Below are 18,032 nucleotides of genomic sequence, written 5' to 3'. Positions count from 1 at the left end.
CGTCAGCGGTGAGGTTTCCTGCTTTTTCATTTTTTTCTCTCTAGCACCTTACATGGATTCCTCTCATTCCAGCCAGCCTTTCATTCCAAGGTACGGGTTGATGAGTCAATTTCAAGGCCCATCCACACCACACACCCATCCTCAGTGCTTGGGGAACAGGTAGAACCAGAGCCACAGGAGCGCTGTGGAGCTCGTCATAGCAGCACAGGCGGGACCGGAGTCTGGCCTCCATGCCAAGCAATCTCCTTAAACAGCAGAAAGGGATGGGCAACAAGGAACATTGCATTCATGATTGTCTAATATTGCTCCACATCTGAATTCACCTTTAGCACAAATAGTTTGTTGTGAATGTGGTTTGAAAATATTCTTAGCGAAATGATCCAATCTTTTAGGAGTGGCACCAGTGGGGAAATAGTTAAATCTATAGTGTTTACATTGTTTTGTCCATTTATTTGTTTCATAGTGGTTTCATCTTTGACGTGTAGTTACTTTTTTTGATGCCGGTGTGTTAATTGGTTTTCATTGCCTAACAAAGGAGCCATTCACCCCTTGGCTACTGGTTTCTTTAACGGTGCCTTCAGCTATCAGGCCACATCCATTCAGCAGCCATTGATGAGACAGACCAATCACAAACAGGCAAAGTGAAGACAGGAAGGTGGAGCTTAGAGTTGAAACAGGGTGTGGTCCTGAAACTAGCAAGGCGTTGTCTGTAGTAGTGTCCTGGGGTTTAAATTGAGTTGAAGTATTCCAATCCCACGCTTATCATAGTTGTCCTCCTACTTGTCTCCTGCTCTCTCTCTCTCTCTCTGTGTCTTACTTATGAGTGTTTGGGCTTCTGGTGGATCTTCATTGAAAACATTTCCACATTACTCATTGGAGGACAGTAGGAAGCTACAACCCACAGAACAGCATTACATTTATCTGGTTTCCAACCCGTCACTCTCACCGGTGTTGCTGACCCACTGTCGCCTGTGAACCGAGCTCCAGTGCTGCCTGCCCTGGCTGTGCAGCAGCTGTCCTCAGGACTGGGAGAGAGGGCTGAGGACTTGTACTCAGCAGGTGAGTCACTTGCTAACACAGCAGCAAACACCCTAGCCATTTCAGGGATGCTGCCACACATGCTTAACTCATGCCAAGATGTGTCATTTGTACCGCCCCCGTAACATTTGTGCTATTTTTTTTAAATGGCAGGACAGGTTTCATTGTGATCACACTGGTGTCTTTTGTCAGATACTTGTTTCCCACCAAGGGAAGCTAAATTTGTTCTGGATTAGGGAGGCAAAACAATATTTATTCTCCTATTTTGATGGAGTTCCTTTTGCTTTGCTGTATGTGTATTTTCCCCTGTCAATTTATGATCAGCTCATGCCTAGTGAGCTCAGATGGTTGGTCGGCCAAGTGGGTTCACTTCTTTGCCTCACCTGTTTGACTTGCTCTGTTAGTCAGAGAGAGAGAGAGGGCCTCATTGTGTCGAGACTGACAGTACAATTCAGATATTTTACGAATGCCTCACACTCTTGGATTTGTGACTGTGTTCTCCTCCATTTGTTCTATTTGACTGAAATAACTGGAAAGTAAAGGATTTCCTTTTAAAAGGAAGCACAGACTTGGTGTCAGAATGGCTGTGATTGTTAGTAGAAATAATATACTTTGAATTATTTTGTGAAAATAACAAAGGTCCTTGTGCAGTTTTCCCCTGTATGTCTCTTAAAAGGTTGAGCACAAGGGCACTCTGGGGTGTTTGATGAGCCTGTGCAGCTGTCTCCTGTTTGTTCAGTCAGTGGGGAAGCAGGTGGACAGTTCGCTTTGTTGCTCACCTGTCTAACACCCTCACCTTTCGCTCAGCTTCAGTTTCTGACTGCCGTTTTTATATTTCAGGGGTTTAAAGACCACATAAAAAGAAGCAGTCACCATGCTGCGAGAACTTGCATCAAACGTTTTTAAATTACATGACTATCTACTGAAGAGAACTGGTGAGTGCTTTCATTTAATCAGTTTACACTTACTGTTTTATTGATTTCATATGATTTATGGTATCCATGTAACCAGCAATGTAGTGGGAAATAGGGAAAAGGGAAAAAAGGTGGGTAAACTTTGACCTCTAGTCAGTGCCATCATAAGGCAAAGAATCACTAACATAAATAAAAAAAGGACTTTGTGCTTTTTCTGCTTAAATGATTCTATGAATTTACACCATAAAGATTTGTGTGAGTCTAAAAGAGGGTAAATTGCAAATTAAAGGTGGGTAAATTGAATTTAACCTCCACTACATCTCTGCATGTAACCCTTACTGATGTGCCGAGATATTGATGAGTGTGTGTGTGCTTTTGTTGTCCCCAGATGGGAGGGTGAGGGACTACCCACTGATGCAGAGCCCCATAGAGATGACCAGCATCCTGTTGGCCTATGTCTTCTTCTCAGTGTATGTTGGGCCTCGCCTCATGGCCAACCGCAAGCCCTTTCGTCTCAACACAACCATGATTGTCTACAACTTTGCCATGGTTGCACTGAATGCCTACATAGTGTATGAGGTAAGTTTTTCAGCCAGCAGAGGTAATGAATGCAGAATGTTATTTAATAAAACTTGAGTAGCCTAATGCTTACATTTTGAACTATTTTAACTACAGAGCTTTAGATTAGCTGACTCAAATCCGTCAATCAGGGCAAGGAAACATGTTATTCCACTTCTTTCAGAGTGTTTATGATTTTAATGATATAACTGTTGCTGATGTGTTTTCACACCTAGTTCATGATGTCAGGATGGGCCACCACCTATTCGTGGAGATGTGACCTCTGTGACCCCTCGAGCAGCCCGCAGGCTCTTCGGGTAAGCAACACATTCCTCAGAGAGAAGGAGCTACGATTTAAGGATTAGTGATGTCATATCCTATCCTAATTTTGCTCATTTTTAGATCAGCACTGTTCTGAAGGCTTGATAAATAAAGATCATAGTCTTCATTTTGAGTCCATAGGTTGTTCTCTAACTTCTCTTTTGCCTTTCCATCCCTCCAGATGATTCGAGTGGCTTGGATTTTTTATTTTTCAAAATACATTGAGCTCCTTGACACGGTAAGGAACTTTCTCCAAAAATGTTCACATTTTGTTGTGACTTTCCCTGTTTCTGACCTTTTTTTGTGTCCTATTCTGTTGACACACTTAAATGTGAATGTAACCTGAGCTTGGCCGGATTTATTTCAGGTATTCTTTGTGCTGAGGAAGAAACACAGCCAGATCACATTTCTCCATGTATTCCATCACTCCTTCATGCCTTGGACTTGGTGGTGGGGGATCACCCTGACCCCTGGTGAGATTTACACAGCATGACGTCATTCCAACACACAACAATTGGTGTCACTAGAGACCATGCATAAAAAAGGCGTTAGTTCTGTACATTAGATGTGGTCAAATTATAGGTGCCGCTTGTCATTTTAAGTTATTGTGCCATTTCACATCCAAAGTCATGAAAGTATGGATCCAAAACAAATAATGTCATCATATCATGTGTTAGCATGACACATCACAGTACAGTCACATTTATTTCTGTGAAACCGTAGAATTGAACTTGGAATGGGTGTGAATTAAATGTATCATTGTGTGTCTCTCTTCTCTCTCTCTCTCTCCTCTCTCTCTCTCTCTCTCTCTCTCTCTCTCTCTCTCTCTCTCTCTCTCTCTCTCTCTCTCTCTCTCTCTCTCTCTCTCTCTCTCTCTCTCTCTCTCTCTCTCTCTCTCTCTCTCTCTCTCTCTCTCTCTCTCTCTCTCTCTCTCTCTCTCTCTCTTCTTCCTCCCTCCCAGTTGGGGGAATGGGCTCCTTCCATGCCTTGGTGAATGCAGTGGTCCACGTTATCATGTACTTCTACTATGGACTCTCTGCTGCAGGACCTCGTTTCCAGAAATTCCTGTGGTGGAAGAAGTACTTGACCGCAATCCAACTCGTATGTTCCTTTTTTCTAATACAATATATTAAGACACTGAAATGAGTGCCATATTTGGTTTTGGTATGGGGTTAGATTAGGTTAGAACTGATATCAATGCCCTTTTTTAATAGAAACCTATTTTCCTATTCCTTCTACAGATCCAGTTTGTTCTGGTCTCCGTTCACATCAGCCAGTACTACTTCATGGAGAAGTGTGACTACCAGGTTCCTGTCTGGATCCACCTCATCTGGATCTATGGTACCTTCTTCTTCCTCCTCTTCTCCAACTTTTGGGTACAGGCCTACATAAAGGGCAAAAGACCTCCTGTCACAGAGGACAAGCCAAAACACAATGGCGTAACTAATGATTATGTTACTATGGTGACCAATGGCAAACAACTGGAGAACGGGGTGGCACACCACTACACTAACGGCAAGATCCTCCCGGGCAAAGTGAAGGAAATCTAACCTGCCTCTAGAGAAGAGAGAAATGACTGTCTAAAGAGCCTCCATGAATGCCACAGATTCCAAAATACTACTTTGTAACTGTATTTAAGTCTTTCTTTGAAAATATATTTATGCACAATTCTTGGGATATGAATGGCAGTGTTTTTTGCGGGTGATCTCTACTTGCCACGTTGTGTTGTTCGATTGTTGATTGTTGTTGAAACTGAGGCACATTGTATGAAGGTTAGTGGTCGACTGTCACTGAAGGTATTGTCAAACTCAAGCTTGACACGGCCCGCACTGTTGTTTGGCTGACATGACCCTTGTTGCTTGAGTATCACAGTGTCCACTGAAAAGACTAGCACATGTAAATATCAGCTACACAGTTCATGCCAAACGTTATGTTGTAAATGTCCAGTGTTTTTCCTTCTGTTTTTATTTATCTTTTGAAATAAAACCAGTTTTAGATGAAGGGCTGTGTCATTTTGAAACAGGCACACAGAATTTTTTTTCCTCAATTTTCCAATGTTATGACAAACTTTTATATTGTATATTACAGTATTGATGCATTTTGTGACAAAGTGACACATTGCAAAAAGCTGTAAAAGTCCATACAGCTTCATGCATCTCTAGTTTACCAGTGTTGCAGCGCTCTCAGAAGCATGCTTCTTTGAACTCTTTACAAGACAATGCCATCATTTTTTATGTGGGTCCTATGTAGATTTTATTTACACCCTAAAAGCCAATGGAAGTGATGGTTCAAAAATGGCCACAAGTTGTCTCAAACTCTAAATTCAGATTGTCGAATTACTAACTTACCTAAGCAAGAATGACAAAGAACCCATATCAGACACTGGCATTGTCCTTTAGTAGCACTGCAGGTTGTGAAATGTAGAACATGCTAAAAACATAAGACAACAAACAATTGCCTGAAGCACAAAAAGGTGAAACTTCCATTTATTCATAACCAAGTCCACTGTATGCTATGCATCTTGGTCATACAATAAAAGCCAACCACAGTCCATAAATACATTTCAAAAACAGCAATTCAATTCTGCTTAAAAGCCAACACTGAACATTTGTACAGTACATTTTGCTAAATAATTCAAAACATTTTTGAAATTTGAAACTGTCAAATTCTAGTGAATGACCACCAACACTTTAAAATTTAATAAAAATAAAAAATAAAAATAAGATTGTGCATGATCAGAAAAGGCTATGTTCATAAAGTAGAAGAATGCTAGTGTGCGAGTGGAAATCTTTATTTTAGAGTAAATAAAAACATTTTTTACATAACTGAATAACACATTACAATATCATACATGAACCCAACAACCTCAGACAGTAAGACCAAGCCCATTATCTGATTGACTGATGAATGACACTGCTGGTTGATTTGGCCATCCTCTCTTTGGCCTTCTTCTTAACAGGGTCCAGCTCGAAGCTCTTCCAGAGACGCACAGTCTCATCTCCAGCAACAGTAGCACAAGTAGAGTTGTCTGGACTCAGAGTCAAATTAAGAACTCTGTCCTCGTGGCCTAAAATAAAAAAGTGCATTCATTTGCTTAGACCAGTTAAAGCATGAACTACAAGACTGGTTTGAATTTTGTTAGTTGGTTGTTCCCTTTTAAAAAGCCCCAAGTATGTGAGAGCAAGTATAGGATATCTATCCATCTATCGTGACAATAACTTACCGTTGAGCTCTGCGACTCTGGAGAGAGAAGGGTACTTCCAGATAACAACATTGTTGTGGGCGTATCCATGGGCAGAAACCAGCTCCTTGTAGTTGGGTGCAAACACCAGGGAAGAGATCTGAAAGGCAAAGTCATCATATAGCTTAACTGTTGAAGTAAAAATGTCCACAAAATGAAAAATTACAGCGCATCATCAACTGACAGCAACCATCAACATCGTACTAAGGGACTAGATGGGTTAAAAATTGCAGTTACCTGGGACTGAGTGTCAAGTGAGCTGATGCAGGAGCCACTGTTTACATTCCAGATGCGGATGTGTCGGTCACTGGTTCCACCTCCAGAAGCAAGGATGTGCGGCTGCCACGGGCACCAGGCCAAAGCCTAAGACAATGGGGGAAAATAAAAACGATGATTGTCAGAATTCACACCGGGATCTGATGTAGAAGTCCTACGGTTGATAATTTGGATCAAAGTATTCATGAACCAAGTATTTAAATTCCATGCTGGCATGTTCGAGAAATTCCATGACAGTGGGAATCCTGTCCTGAATGTGGGTATCTCATGATGAGTTAATCGTGTAGGGGAAGAAGGAAAAATAGAGATACTAAAAAACATGTAGTTTGTGTTGAATTGCTCATTCAAAATCCATTATCTAGTCTCAGGGTGAAGCTGCTCACCTTGACCGCTCCTTGGTGTTCACTCCAGCAGCGGACCGACTGGCCATCATTGCTGCTGCTGCCGTCCTGCACGCCGGGCCACACATACACCATGTTGTCGTTGCCGCCACTGGCCAGGTATTTCCCATCGGGGGACCACTTCAGGCCACACACCTCCTGGGAGTGACCAGTCAGCGTGAAGATGTGGTGGTCTGCCACCCTCACATCATGGTGGTGGATGTGTCCTGATCTGGAGCCACTGGGGATGGGGAAAAAAGATTAACTTACATTCATTCCATTTGATTTCAGCAAATAAAGTCATAGCCATTTTGTTCATTTTAGGCCTTAGCCATGTACATTCAAGTCAACAGTGTCAGTTTTAGACACAAGTGTCCGACAGAGACTGTACCTAGATAGAACGTGATCATTCCAAGTCAAGCAACCAACTCTAGTTGTGTGGCTGGACATGCTGCGTAAACGCTTCTGGTTCTCCACATCCCACAACTGAGGGAAAAAAATAAAATGCAGGAATAAACAATGGGAGGCAGTACATTAAAGTGCTCTCTGTTACGATGAACCTAAGATTCAGTGAGGCGGGTGTGTGCGTGATGCCCCGCTCACCTGAACTTTGCAGTCACTGGTGCCGATGGCCAGGTAGCTGCCCTCTTTGGTCCAGGACACTGAACTGATGTAGTCCTCTTCACGCTCCAACTTCATGAGCAGAGTGATGTCTCCCTGAGTGGCATCCCACAGGTAGACATTGTTGTGAAGAGCCACAGCAAGCATGTTGCGACTGCTCCAGTCAAGCAGATTCAGATCTGGGAGACGTGGGACCAAATGAAAGCTTGTTAAGTACAAAAGGACTGCCCAAACCAATACCCAACCTCAGGAGATTGGTCTGAATCTGAAAAGTGATGAATTATTCATATGTTGTGGTCATGTCACTGTAGGGCAGCAACTAACTATCATTTTCATTAATGATTAATCTATTGATTCTTTTCTTGATCATTTTATCTATAGAATATAAAAAAAAAGAAGACAAATGCCCAAATCAAAACTTTTGCGAAGTTGTAACCAGCAAATCTTTTTTTACTTGATAAGCGTCCAAAACAATTAATCGATAATCAAAATTATAATCACTTAATGGTCTAATGACAATGTCACCGAACCAACAACTAAACCCAAAACACCAGAAATGCATGTACATTACTATTTGCCGACCGCCCAGTCATTGAAATATGAAGTAGACAAGAAACTCACAGAAATCATTTCTGAGCTCAGGAGCATCGAGGATTCTGTCAGGAACGGATGATATGTATCTTGTCTTTTTGGTGGAAGCTGGGGTCGTGACTTGACTGTAGAGGACTTTCAAATTGTTCTGATAGCCTGTAAATGACAGCAAAATTATACACCCTTCACTTTCCATGCTCAGGTCATACAGTTGCATGACACTGCATCAGTATCCTAACCACTATACCTTCTGGAGCATTCAGTGGCTTCCCTCCAAGGTGCAGGATCTTTGCTTCTTCAATGTTGTATCCATTGAGTGTGACAGACCAGGCTTTCTGGTTTTCCTACAAAAGACACATAGCCTGATCAATAAAATGCCTCATGAAAAATAGAGAACAGACATAAAGTATAAGCATCAAAGCAAACTCCTCACCAGTGCTCCTGCAGGATTGTTTGTGTCTATGGGATCAGCCTCCTTGGTGAGCAGGAAGCTTGCCACATCCATTTGTTTTCCGTTTCTGATGGGAATGAAGCGGTCGCCTCCAACTTTGGAAGGGGTGCATTTTTTATTTTGACCTAGGAAAAGTGTCTCATTGGTTAACATTTTTCGGAGAGATCAACACCAATCTGTCCAACAAGTCTGCTGAAGACTAAACGTTACTGGACGGCATCCATACAATTTGCATATGTGAGCAAGTTACCTGGAGTTTTGTTCGGCGTTTTTGATGTACTCAGTACATTGGCAGATTTTCCAGGTGACAAAGCGTTTGAAGTAGACGTGGTTGAGGAGCTGGCCTTCCTTTGCCACCTCGCCATGGGCGCGTTTGTGATCGGCATGTCCAACTTCAGGATACTGTGGATGTCGTTTTCGAACCCAAACTGAGCCATGTTTTTATCCAGGCTTCAAATCTGGAAAATAAGGAAAACCAACAGATATCGTTATCTCAGCGACGCTAGATTATACAGTCTGAAACAAGTAACCTAGCGCTAAGGGTAGTAAGTGGTGAATGAGACAAACAGACGAAGAGAGCAGCTGGTTAACATTATCATTTAGCTCAAATGTTATCAGCAAACCGGTGGGCTTAACCAGTTGACTTGACTTCGTTTCATGAAAAATAGCAGCAGTGCCATTCGTTTAACATTGACCGTACTACTTAATGTCAATTTAGCTAGCTACGCTACTGTTATGTGTTGAAGTGAGAGCAAGACACGTTAGCTAACGTTAGCATTCACGTTAGCTCACAAGTTAACATACCGTAAAGATTTACCGACGGTCGAAAAACACAAGGAAAGAGAGCTGTTTTTTCCCCAAATCCACTATTGAATGCAATGGTTTTATCTTTACAACTTGTAGCTAAACATAATTCGCTCACCTCTCAAAGAAACGTGCTCCACAACTGGCTTGTTTCTCTCCCTTTCAATTTTCAAATTTGGTGAATATGACGCCGTCTGGTTTAAATGTCTGAAAGCGGTGCTGTGATTGGTTTGTTCAAAAGTTGTTGTCATTACCATGGCATTACTATAGTAACGTACATGAATGTATGTATGTGATTGGTGGAGAAAACTTCCTGAAAGACCTACGTCAGAAAAAAAAATCTCCTCATTCACCTCCAAAAACTGGTAGGAAAAAACTGTATCGCCATCTACTGGTTAAAAGGTGCACACTAGAGGGCGACTGTTGTGTGGACTAAAAGCAGTTTGTTTGCTACAGCTTGCAATGAGTTTGATCAGCCCGACAAAATTGAAAATGTAAATTGTTTCTGTAAAATGATTTACAAATACAGTGGAGCCTGTATGTGCGTAAAACGCAGCAAGTATAAGTTCAATCACAAAATAATTTTAAATTCTAAGTATGCTGACACACTGATATGAAACTGGAGTTTCTAGCATGACATCAGAAAGAGCTACCACTGACTCCCACTCATTTTTCATAGCTGTTTCAAAATTGCTCAATTCAAACTAGCCTATCAAAAATCTCAAAGAAGTATCACAAAGTTGAATCCAAGAATAAAAGAGGCCAAAGTCTAAATGAAAGCTGTATGGAAGCTCTACTGTAAAGTTATGTGGAAGTAGCTAGTGCATAGCGTTGACATCAATTAAGTCTTTTTTGTTGGAATATACCTTCAAAATATCAATTTATCAATGATATGTGGCCTATGAATTTAATCTGATTTGGTCATGAAAATAAAAGACTTCTCACACTTTTCAGGTGAGTGTTTAACATCAGGCCTACTAGCTTGATTGATGAGTAGGCTATTAACAACTCCATCATACTATAGGCCTATAAATGTCTGGGGTTAGCTCTCAGTAATATGATTAGAAAAAGTGTTGAACCATATCATCACTTACTTCATAGACAAATAAAAAATTCTCATTTTCCACTTTCATTCAGATTTCATGCACTCACCTGCACTCACTTTTCATAGCACAGGTAGCCTATGTTCATTCACCCATGGAAAACTTTTTGTTTAAATTTAAGACTGACTTAAACTAGTGTAGCCAAACAATGTTATTGAAATCCCCCTTACATTCTCTCCATAGAATCTGCACACAGCACAGTTGATTAAAAGCACATTCAAATTTACTTGCACTAGCAGACTACTCTTAATCATACAGGTCTTTATTAGATGTGGTCCTGGTAGATCAACAGTGTTAATAATTAAAAAACAATAGCGTGATAAGAGACAGATAAATCCTTTGTTTCCATGCTGTATGGCCAAAAGTCATTGATCAAGTTGTGTAAGATTTATTAGATTAGATAAAAAAAATTATTGACCCAATGTATTATGTGGACAGCATACGTGGACATTTAATTTCAGGAATAATAACCTTGTGGAACTTAGCCATCATTAAAGAGCAGAAAAATGAAACTAGCATTATGTTATAAAGGTCGATATATCAATGCAAATAGAATAGGTTATTTCTTATTAAAAGAGATTATAAAACACTCAAAAGGGAGAATTCCTGAAATAAAAAAAAAGGTTAGACTTCATGATATTTCTGTGAATAACAGCCTGTGAGTGTGGGTTTCTGAAATTGGAATTCAACCATGTCAACATCAGGAAATTAAATCTTCGCGTGGAAATTAATTGAAAATGGAACAAATCGATTTAAGTGATCACTTGACTCATTGTTCAACCGTCTAACATCAAAGCGACTAAACCTCACATTAGGAGTTTAATCTTGATCTTGAAACAATCGTGTGTGAGCACTTGGAGAGTATTGTTGAAGCCAAACAGACGGATGACACTGCTGGCTCCATCCAGACCCACTCAGCAGGTCGAAGGCAACATTAAACTTTATGGAAGAGAAAAGAAACATTCCATCCCAATATGGTTTATTCGAGTTTGAGTACTGCAGCTCAAAATGGTTTAAAAAGGTCTAGGTCCTAAACTCCTACATTGGTAGATTAAGGATTAGATGTAATTTCTGTGAATCAGAAAGTTTAGGACCTAGAGTCCTGAGGACTTGGAGTTGAAAAGTTGTGCAGTTGTTGAATGGATGTGGGAGCATTGGAGGAAGTGTGCGGCTGTGTGGCGTTCTCCTTTTTAAACCATTTTGAGCTGCAGTACTCAAACTCGAATAAACCATATTGGGATGGAATGTTTCTTTTCTCTTTCATAAAGTTTAATGTTGCCTTCGACCTGCTGAGTTGGTCTGGATGGAGCCAGCAGTGTCATCCATCTGTTTGGCTTCAACAATACTCTCCAAGTGCTCACACACAATTGTTTCAAGATCAAGATTAAACTCCTGAAGCACGAGGAAAGAAAACTGTGAGGATCTTGTGGAGCAGCCGATGCAGTTTCCTTTGCTTCTGTTATGTTATGGATGTTAGGATTAACTTTCTTGTATCCAATGTTCTCTAAAAACACAATTCATATATTCTTCCTATTTTCTAGAGAATCTAAACAATATTTGTTAATATGAACTGTCTCAAAACAAGAAGCCAAAAGGTTTTAGTTCTAATCAGCAAGACACAAAACCTGGAGATCTGCCACTGTCAAAACTGAGACCGACTTAAACAGAGCTCTCCAGTAAGCCTCGGCTGAGCCATCTCATCTTTTTACGTGGCATTATACAAACACACTAAATAAAACTAGGCGGTGGTGAACCAGTTTGTATCAAGTCCACCAGGTCAAACCAGATGGCATCCTGTGATTCACACAGTCCTAGGAATTTCCTTCATTTGTGCCAGAACTTAAGAAACCGCTGTTCAGTAGATAACATATGTGAATTCTGCTTAAAGCTAGATTTTTCCTGTAATCAGCTGGCTTAATTGCATGTATTAAGGTACCTACCATGACAGTATATGAACAAGGTCAATCTATAGGCCTACCAGATTAAAATAAATGTCAAAAATAAAAATACAAAAGACATCATAAAAGTATCTTTAATTATATAACTTTTCAGTAAAACTCTGCATGACAGAAAACAAAATGTATCAACAATCACAACAATGCATCACAAATAAATATGAACATATCAAACAATAATATTGCACAAGCCAAAAAATTCTTGATTTTGCAATGGTTTATCTAAAGACCGCAAGGCAATTTGTGTCATTTTCTGTCTTTCTTAATGTGCATTAAGAGTGTGACAACTGCTTAAAATTTTAAGTTACAATTGAATATTTCCTCATAAGTTCTTTACTTGGACAGCTTATTACGGAAAATATTATGACTGGTGAAAATGGAAGCTGTTAATTCTGCAAAAAAGGTTGTAACTGCAAGATTGCAGGGAATTAACCCGTTCACAACTCTGTGTGTGTGTGTGTGTGTGTGTGTGTGTGTGTGTGTGTGTGTGTGTGTGTGTGTGTGTGTGTGTGTGTGTGTGTGTGTACAGTATGCATGTAGCCTATATTAAAAAACTATGCAAAAGCACCAGTGTAAAGTGTGATGTATACATTTTAAAGTGCATAAAACAGCATGGCCTAGAAAACCCAGAGCTTAAGTCTTTTCATGGCTTCATTACAGTGAATTGTTGGTAGCAAAACGTTGGTTACAGACTCTGGACATACATTCAAGACTATAGATTGAAAGCTGGAATAGGAACCAAATAAGAGTTGCACTTTTGAAACTACAAGGTCAGGTAACCATAGCCCATCTTATCTGGAGGCATTACTGTCATGTCTGTCATGTCCTGAGGATAGTGTATAATTGAGCCAATAACACCTGCAAGGAAATAAAAAAGCGCAAATTAGAGAAAAGATATCATAGAGTTATTCAGGACTGACAAACCACATGACACACACACACACACACACACACACACACACACACACACACACAGTTAATTTTTAACTTAAACTCTCTATCAGTCTTCTCCCATGCCTGTTAACTGAAATCTACAGAGGCGAAAGAGAAATCAAGAATGTTTTTTTTTTTTACCTCCAGGGTGCCTCAGACCTAGGGGAGAGAGTGAGAAAGAAAAACACATGACCATACTTTACATGCCTCACATGAGTATGATACACCATACCAAATGCATGTGACTACAGATTACAGGACATGTTTAAAATAAAGCTGAGTAACACTGAAGGAGAATGAGGCATTAGTAAAGTAAAGGGAACCTAAAAGCAGAGGCAAATTGCTTGATTACTGTAGTTTCTGCTTCTTCACTGAAATAGTCTAATATAAACATCGAACAAAAAGTTCGGAAATTTGTGTTTGGTAGATTATTTCTCTGTTGTAACAATGCTTCTTGGCAATACATTTTATACCATTGGGAAGCCTGTTTATTTCCCTTTTAAATGGTGCCCCATTTGTAAGGAACATGCATTTGTGGGATGAGCAGCATAGCTGAGTATGTGGGTTGTGCTCATGAAAAATTTGCCAAATCTTCTTTGCCAATGCCAAACAGCTTATTCTGCTGTTGCTATTGACTCTTGTTTTGAGCTTCCGGTACCCCCAGGTGCTGACAATCAGGTACCTGATTGGCACCTGATTGGCAGCACCTGTGAGCATGGGCCCTGCTACAGTGGTCAATTGGTGTCTGCTCCAAGAATCTGCATGCCACTTTTGTCTGATCTCGATAAGGCCTGTGCGATAGGGCAACTTCAAGCTGGTGTTCCACAAAAGCAAGTTGCGGCATTATTTGGAGTGAGCCATAGTACCATCTCCAAACTGAAGGCCAAGTTCCATGAAACGGGGGAAGTCAGAGACAGACCGCGAAGTGGGCGTCCCAAGAAGACGACACCCCAAGAAGACCGGTTCCTCACCCTTTCAGCACTTAGGAACCGTAGGCTGTCTTCTACAGATTTGCAGTCAAGGTTTGCAGGACGCTATGGCACACGGTTCTCGGCCCAGACAATCCGGAACAGACTGCACGCAGCCAATCTCCGGGCTCATAGGCCTGCCAGGAGGCCTGCCAGGAGGCCTGCCAGGAGGCCTGCCATGACTGCCCTTCACCGTCAGGCCCGTTTGCGCTGGTGTCGGCAACACCTGCACTGGAACCTGAACATGTGGAGGAACGTTATGTTCAGCGATGTCATGTCATGGCATGTCAGGCTTGTCATCATTTGAGGCAATCTCAATGCAGAGAGATATCGAGATGAGATTCTGCAACCAGTGGCGATCCCATATCTCCACAGTCTGGGACCGAACTCCATCCTCCAAGATGACAACGCTCGCCCCCACAGAGCGGGGTTTATCAGAGACTACCCTCCAGAATTTGGGAGTAGAGAGAATGGAATGGCCTGCCAACAGTCCTGACCTCAACCAATTGAACACTTATGGGATCAGCTTGGGCATGCTGTTCGTGCTAGAGTGACCGACACAACCACGTTGGCTGACTTGCGACAAATCCTGGTTGAGGAGTGGAATGCCATCCCACAGCAGTGTGTGACCAGGCTGGTGACCAGCATGAGGAGGAGGTGCCAGGCTGTTGTGGCTGTGTATGGTTCTTCCACACGCTACTGAGGCTCCTGACTGTTTGTTAAATGAATAAATTGTAAAATTGCCAATATGTCTTGTTTCTTCCTTGTTACTGATAGACTTCAATCATCCAATCCACCAAACAACACCAAACAAGAGTCAATAGCAACAGCAGAATAAGCTGTTTGGCATTGGCAGAGAAGATTTGGTAAATTTTACATGAGCGCAACCCAGATACTCAGCTGTGCTGCTCATCCCACAAATGCATGTTCCTTACAAATGAGGCACCATTTAAAAGGGAAATAAACAGGCTTTCCAACGATATAAAATGTATTGCCAAGAAGCATTGTTACAACAGAAAAATAATCTACCAAACATAAATTTCTGAACTTTCTGTTCGATGTTTATAAGACTGAGAAAAATATGGTCTATTCTGGGAAATGGATGATTCTGCTTTGTTAGAGGGTATTGTGAAGCTCTTTGAAACTGTAACTGTGATTAAGGGCTGTACAAATAAACTTGACTTAGTATTGTAGAGAGGAGAAATTCAAATGGAAAAGTAAATCTCATTCACTCACCTTCTTTTTTAGAGATGAGGACGCTGATTGTGATCAGCACAGCAAGGGTCAGTATTGCCAAGAGTGGGACCAGAAAGGCAGCACTGGGAATCCCTGGAACTAGAAAAACATTCCAAAACTGATTGCATGTAATTGTGCGCACAACTAGTTTTGTGTGTCTAAGGGGTGAAATAATTCAGTTTTAATAATTCACTAAATAATTAGTGCAGACACAGAACAAACTGATTCACTATGGTATAACCCTTTCACTTTCACTTTTCACTATGCATTTTAGCATGCATAGTGTCACATGAATCCATAAACAGTCAACTGCCAACATCAGCTGCTTCCACAATCCACCACCAGCATTCAGGATTAGTTTTCTGAGTTTCAGTCTTATCAGTTGGCAAAATTACCACTTGAAAACTCCAGCCATAGTGTTATATGGTAACATTGTCATGAGTTATATAACTTATCAATACATTTTTTTGAACAGCAAATGAATTGTGACATTTTTTAGACTACAATGTGTGACGTGATGATGGACAGCTGGCTGTTCATGAACTTATGAAAAGCCTTGTGAGCTGGTCCAGTTCACTCCTTAATAGGAATTTCACTTTCAGTTTCAAGCAGTCCCTATTCAATGTTTGTTTGTTTCTTCTTTTTTCTACTTACTTGTATGAGAGCATCATCAAAATGTTTCATCAAAATGAAACTGGATGCTGGAATAATATTGTTGCGTGTGCAAGGCTACAACTTATCAACTTTAACTGGCAACTGGGCTTTTATTACCCCATTTAAAACAACTAGAATCTGGGTTGGGAGAGAGCCCAAAAACAACAAAAACAACAAAGCAGCCTCTTTTTCTCTATCCACCCCCAATTTGGTGATTTGCGTGTCCACTACTGAGCACAACTCTTCCATACCTGCTCAAAAGAAGCATAAAAGTGAAAATGAACGCACGGCCTACCTGACTGTTCTTCAGAAAGCCTCAGCTCGTTCATCAGCTTGGTGCATCCCTCCTGCAGGTGGGTCCTCTCCCTCCTTGTGCGCTCTCCCTCCTGGTCCCACAGCTCTTTGAGTGCCAGAGCCTGGGGAGTCTGGACTGTCCATGTGTCGGTCTCGTCCAGGGTCAGGTAAACCGTCCCATCACAGAGCATCCGGTCCGTCCAGTGAACCTCAGACCCTTCCAGTATGCACTCCCGCAAACGAAGGAGAGTGTGGTTTCCTTTGGAATCATAATATAAGGGCATATAACTTTTGATTGAACAATACTGAGTCTTAGATTAGATTAGATCAGAGTAGATGCAACTTTGATCTATTGAAATACAGCAATTAAAGATACAGCGTCTTGTGTGAGAGATCTGCAGGTTGAAGTGGATGTGCTAGAGCAGTGATTCTCAACCTTTTTTATATCGTGGACCCCTAATTTAGTCCACATTAGGGCCACAGACCCCTATCTGAGAAACCCAAATCTGAGAATATTTTTACTGTTAGATATGATTTTGTCCAGAATTCCATGACTATCTGTATTGTAGGTAGAGAGATAACAGTGAAACTATGATCAAAATATTCATTCCTCTACATTCTCTAATGGTGTTAACTTCTGGTAAATGAAATAATGGTGAAGTTTAACAATTCATCAATTTGCTGGGGGACCCCCTGGAACCCCCTCAAGGACCCTGGACCCCACGTTGAGAACTGTGCTAGAGTATGTTGCAAGCTTTTCATGTTATCAATTCATTATTTTCCATAATAATCACATTCATTATCGGTCATGTATCTTACCCAGAATCTCAGTCTGGCTGACACCTGTAAGAGCTGGGAAGGGCGCATCGGCCGATATGGTTTGCACAAAGCCGTTGACTTCCTGGCTTTTGCTAGTCATAGAGACTCCGTTGAGCAAGACCTGCTGCTCGATCTGCTCCCCACCCACCACTCCCCACTGCTGGATCTGGATGATGATGGTGTCTGACAAAACAAAAACACAATGCACGCGCTAAGAAGAAGAACTAGTAACTCTGTATTAATTCATTCTGCAGGGATACTGTACAAATGTCGCAGCAAATAGGAATACGGTGCCACGGGAGATGAAAAATACCATAAAGTAGTGCGACAGATCATAATCCCTAGAGGAATAAAACAATTTTGCCTTTAATTTAATTTACAGTCGATTTTTTTCCCCACTTGATGTATAGAGTATTCTATCGAAAAGCAAGAGACAGGTGACTTACCTATCGGACGTGGAAGTCCCCGAGTTAAGGAGCACAGCAGAAGGATGCAAAGTAAATACATTTCTTTCACTTTCGCTTCAGCTGCAAACAGACCCAATAATGTTCAGCGTGCACCTTCGACGATGGACGTAAAGGCGTTAGAGTTTTAAATAGCCGAGATTGTTTTAAGCCATTTAGCCTTAAACCAACAGACTGATAAACCCAGACCAGCTTAGACCAAAACTTTTCTGCAAGCCTCACACAGACCAGCCTCCTCTCGCCTTACGCTCACATCGTCTAATAAGTCCCGTTCCGAGTGTTTTCTTTAAAATGCACATCCGCCTCGCGCCTGATTGGTTAGTGTAAGATCATCGGCACGTGGGCTGGGAGGGCTTTAAAGCCTGTCAGAGACCAATATCATTTTATGATCATTACAACAGTATCACAAAA

At 41.2% G+C, this 18,032-nt stretch overlaps 3 protein-coding genes across 4 annotated transcripts; 1 reads left to right on the top strand and 2 right to left on the bottom strand.

The window, feature by feature from the left end:
* The first annotated feature begins 732 nt into the window (after nucleotides 1-732).
* Nucleotides 733-4,832, top strand: elovl1a (ELOVL fatty acid elongase 1a). Its single transcript, XM_071520794.1, has 8 exons — nucleotides 733-1,059; nucleotides 1,879-1,973; nucleotides 2,341-2,531; nucleotides 2,747-2,827; nucleotides 3,013-3,069; nucleotides 3,199-3,304; nucleotides 3,793-3,932; nucleotides 4,073-4,832. The coding sequence occupies exons 2-8, from the start codon at nucleotides 1,913-1,915 to the stop codon at nucleotides 4,379-4,381; spliced, it is 945 nt and encodes a 314-aa protein (XP_071376895.1). The 5' UTR covers nucleotides 733-1,059; nucleotides 1,879-1,912; the 3' UTR covers nucleotides 4,382-4,832.
* A 458-nt stretch (nucleotides 4,833-5,290) lies between these two features.
* Nucleotides 5,291-9,359, bottom strand: cdc20 (cell division cycle 20 homolog). 2 transcript variants are annotated; one of them, XM_071520793.1, is made up of 11 exons: nucleotides 9,314-9,359; nucleotides 8,642-8,849; nucleotides 8,374-8,516; nucleotides 8,188-8,284; nucleotides 7,971-8,096; nucleotides 7,332-7,528; nucleotides 7,120-7,214; nucleotides 6,732-6,969; nucleotides 6,310-6,435; nucleotides 6,055-6,172; nucleotides 5,291-5,898 (listed from the first exon to the last, which is right to left on the bottom strand). In XM_071520793.1, the coding sequence occupies exons 2-11, from the start codon at nucleotides 8,826-8,828 to the stop codon at nucleotides 5,720-5,722; spliced, it is 1,506 nt and encodes a 501-aa protein (XP_071376894.1). In that variant the 5' UTR covers nucleotides 8,829-8,849; nucleotides 9,314-9,359; the 3' UTR covers nucleotides 5,291-5,719. The 2 variants fall into 2 exon arrangements, with proteins under 2 accessions (XP_071376894.1, XP_071376892.1); XM_071520791.1 differs by having other exon boundaries at nucleotides 9,196-9,327.
* Nucleotides 9,360-12,976: 3,617 nt separating this feature from the next.
* On the bottom strand, nucleotides 12,977-17,869 carry LOC139645163 (uncharacterized). The gene is made up of 6 exons (XM_071520795.1): nucleotides 17,604-17,869; nucleotides 17,158-17,340; nucleotides 16,340-16,597; nucleotides 15,391-15,489; nucleotides 13,328-13,345; nucleotides 12,977-13,111 (listed from the first exon to the last, which is right to left on the bottom strand). The coding sequence occupies exons 1-6, from the start codon at nucleotides 17,662-17,664 to the stop codon at nucleotides 13,017-13,019; spliced, it is 714 nt and encodes a 237-aa protein (XP_071376896.1). The 5' UTR covers nucleotides 17,665-17,869; the 3' UTR covers nucleotides 12,977-13,016.
* Between the last annotated feature and the right edge of the window lie 163 nt (nucleotides 17,870-18,032).

Source organism: Centroberyx affinis, unplaced genomic scaffold (assembly GCF_046629955.1).
Source record: "Centroberyx affinis isolate AG114_WGS23_722 - 3 ecotype Tasmania unplaced genomic scaffold, CSIRO-AGI_Caff_v1 ptg000826l_1, whole genome shotgun sequence".
NCBI lineage: Eukaryota > Metazoa > Chordata > Actinopteri > Beryciformes > Berycidae > Centroberyx > Centroberyx affinis.
Note: the sequence above shows the minus strand (reverse complement) of the source record. Positions and strands in the feature narration are given on the sequence as shown.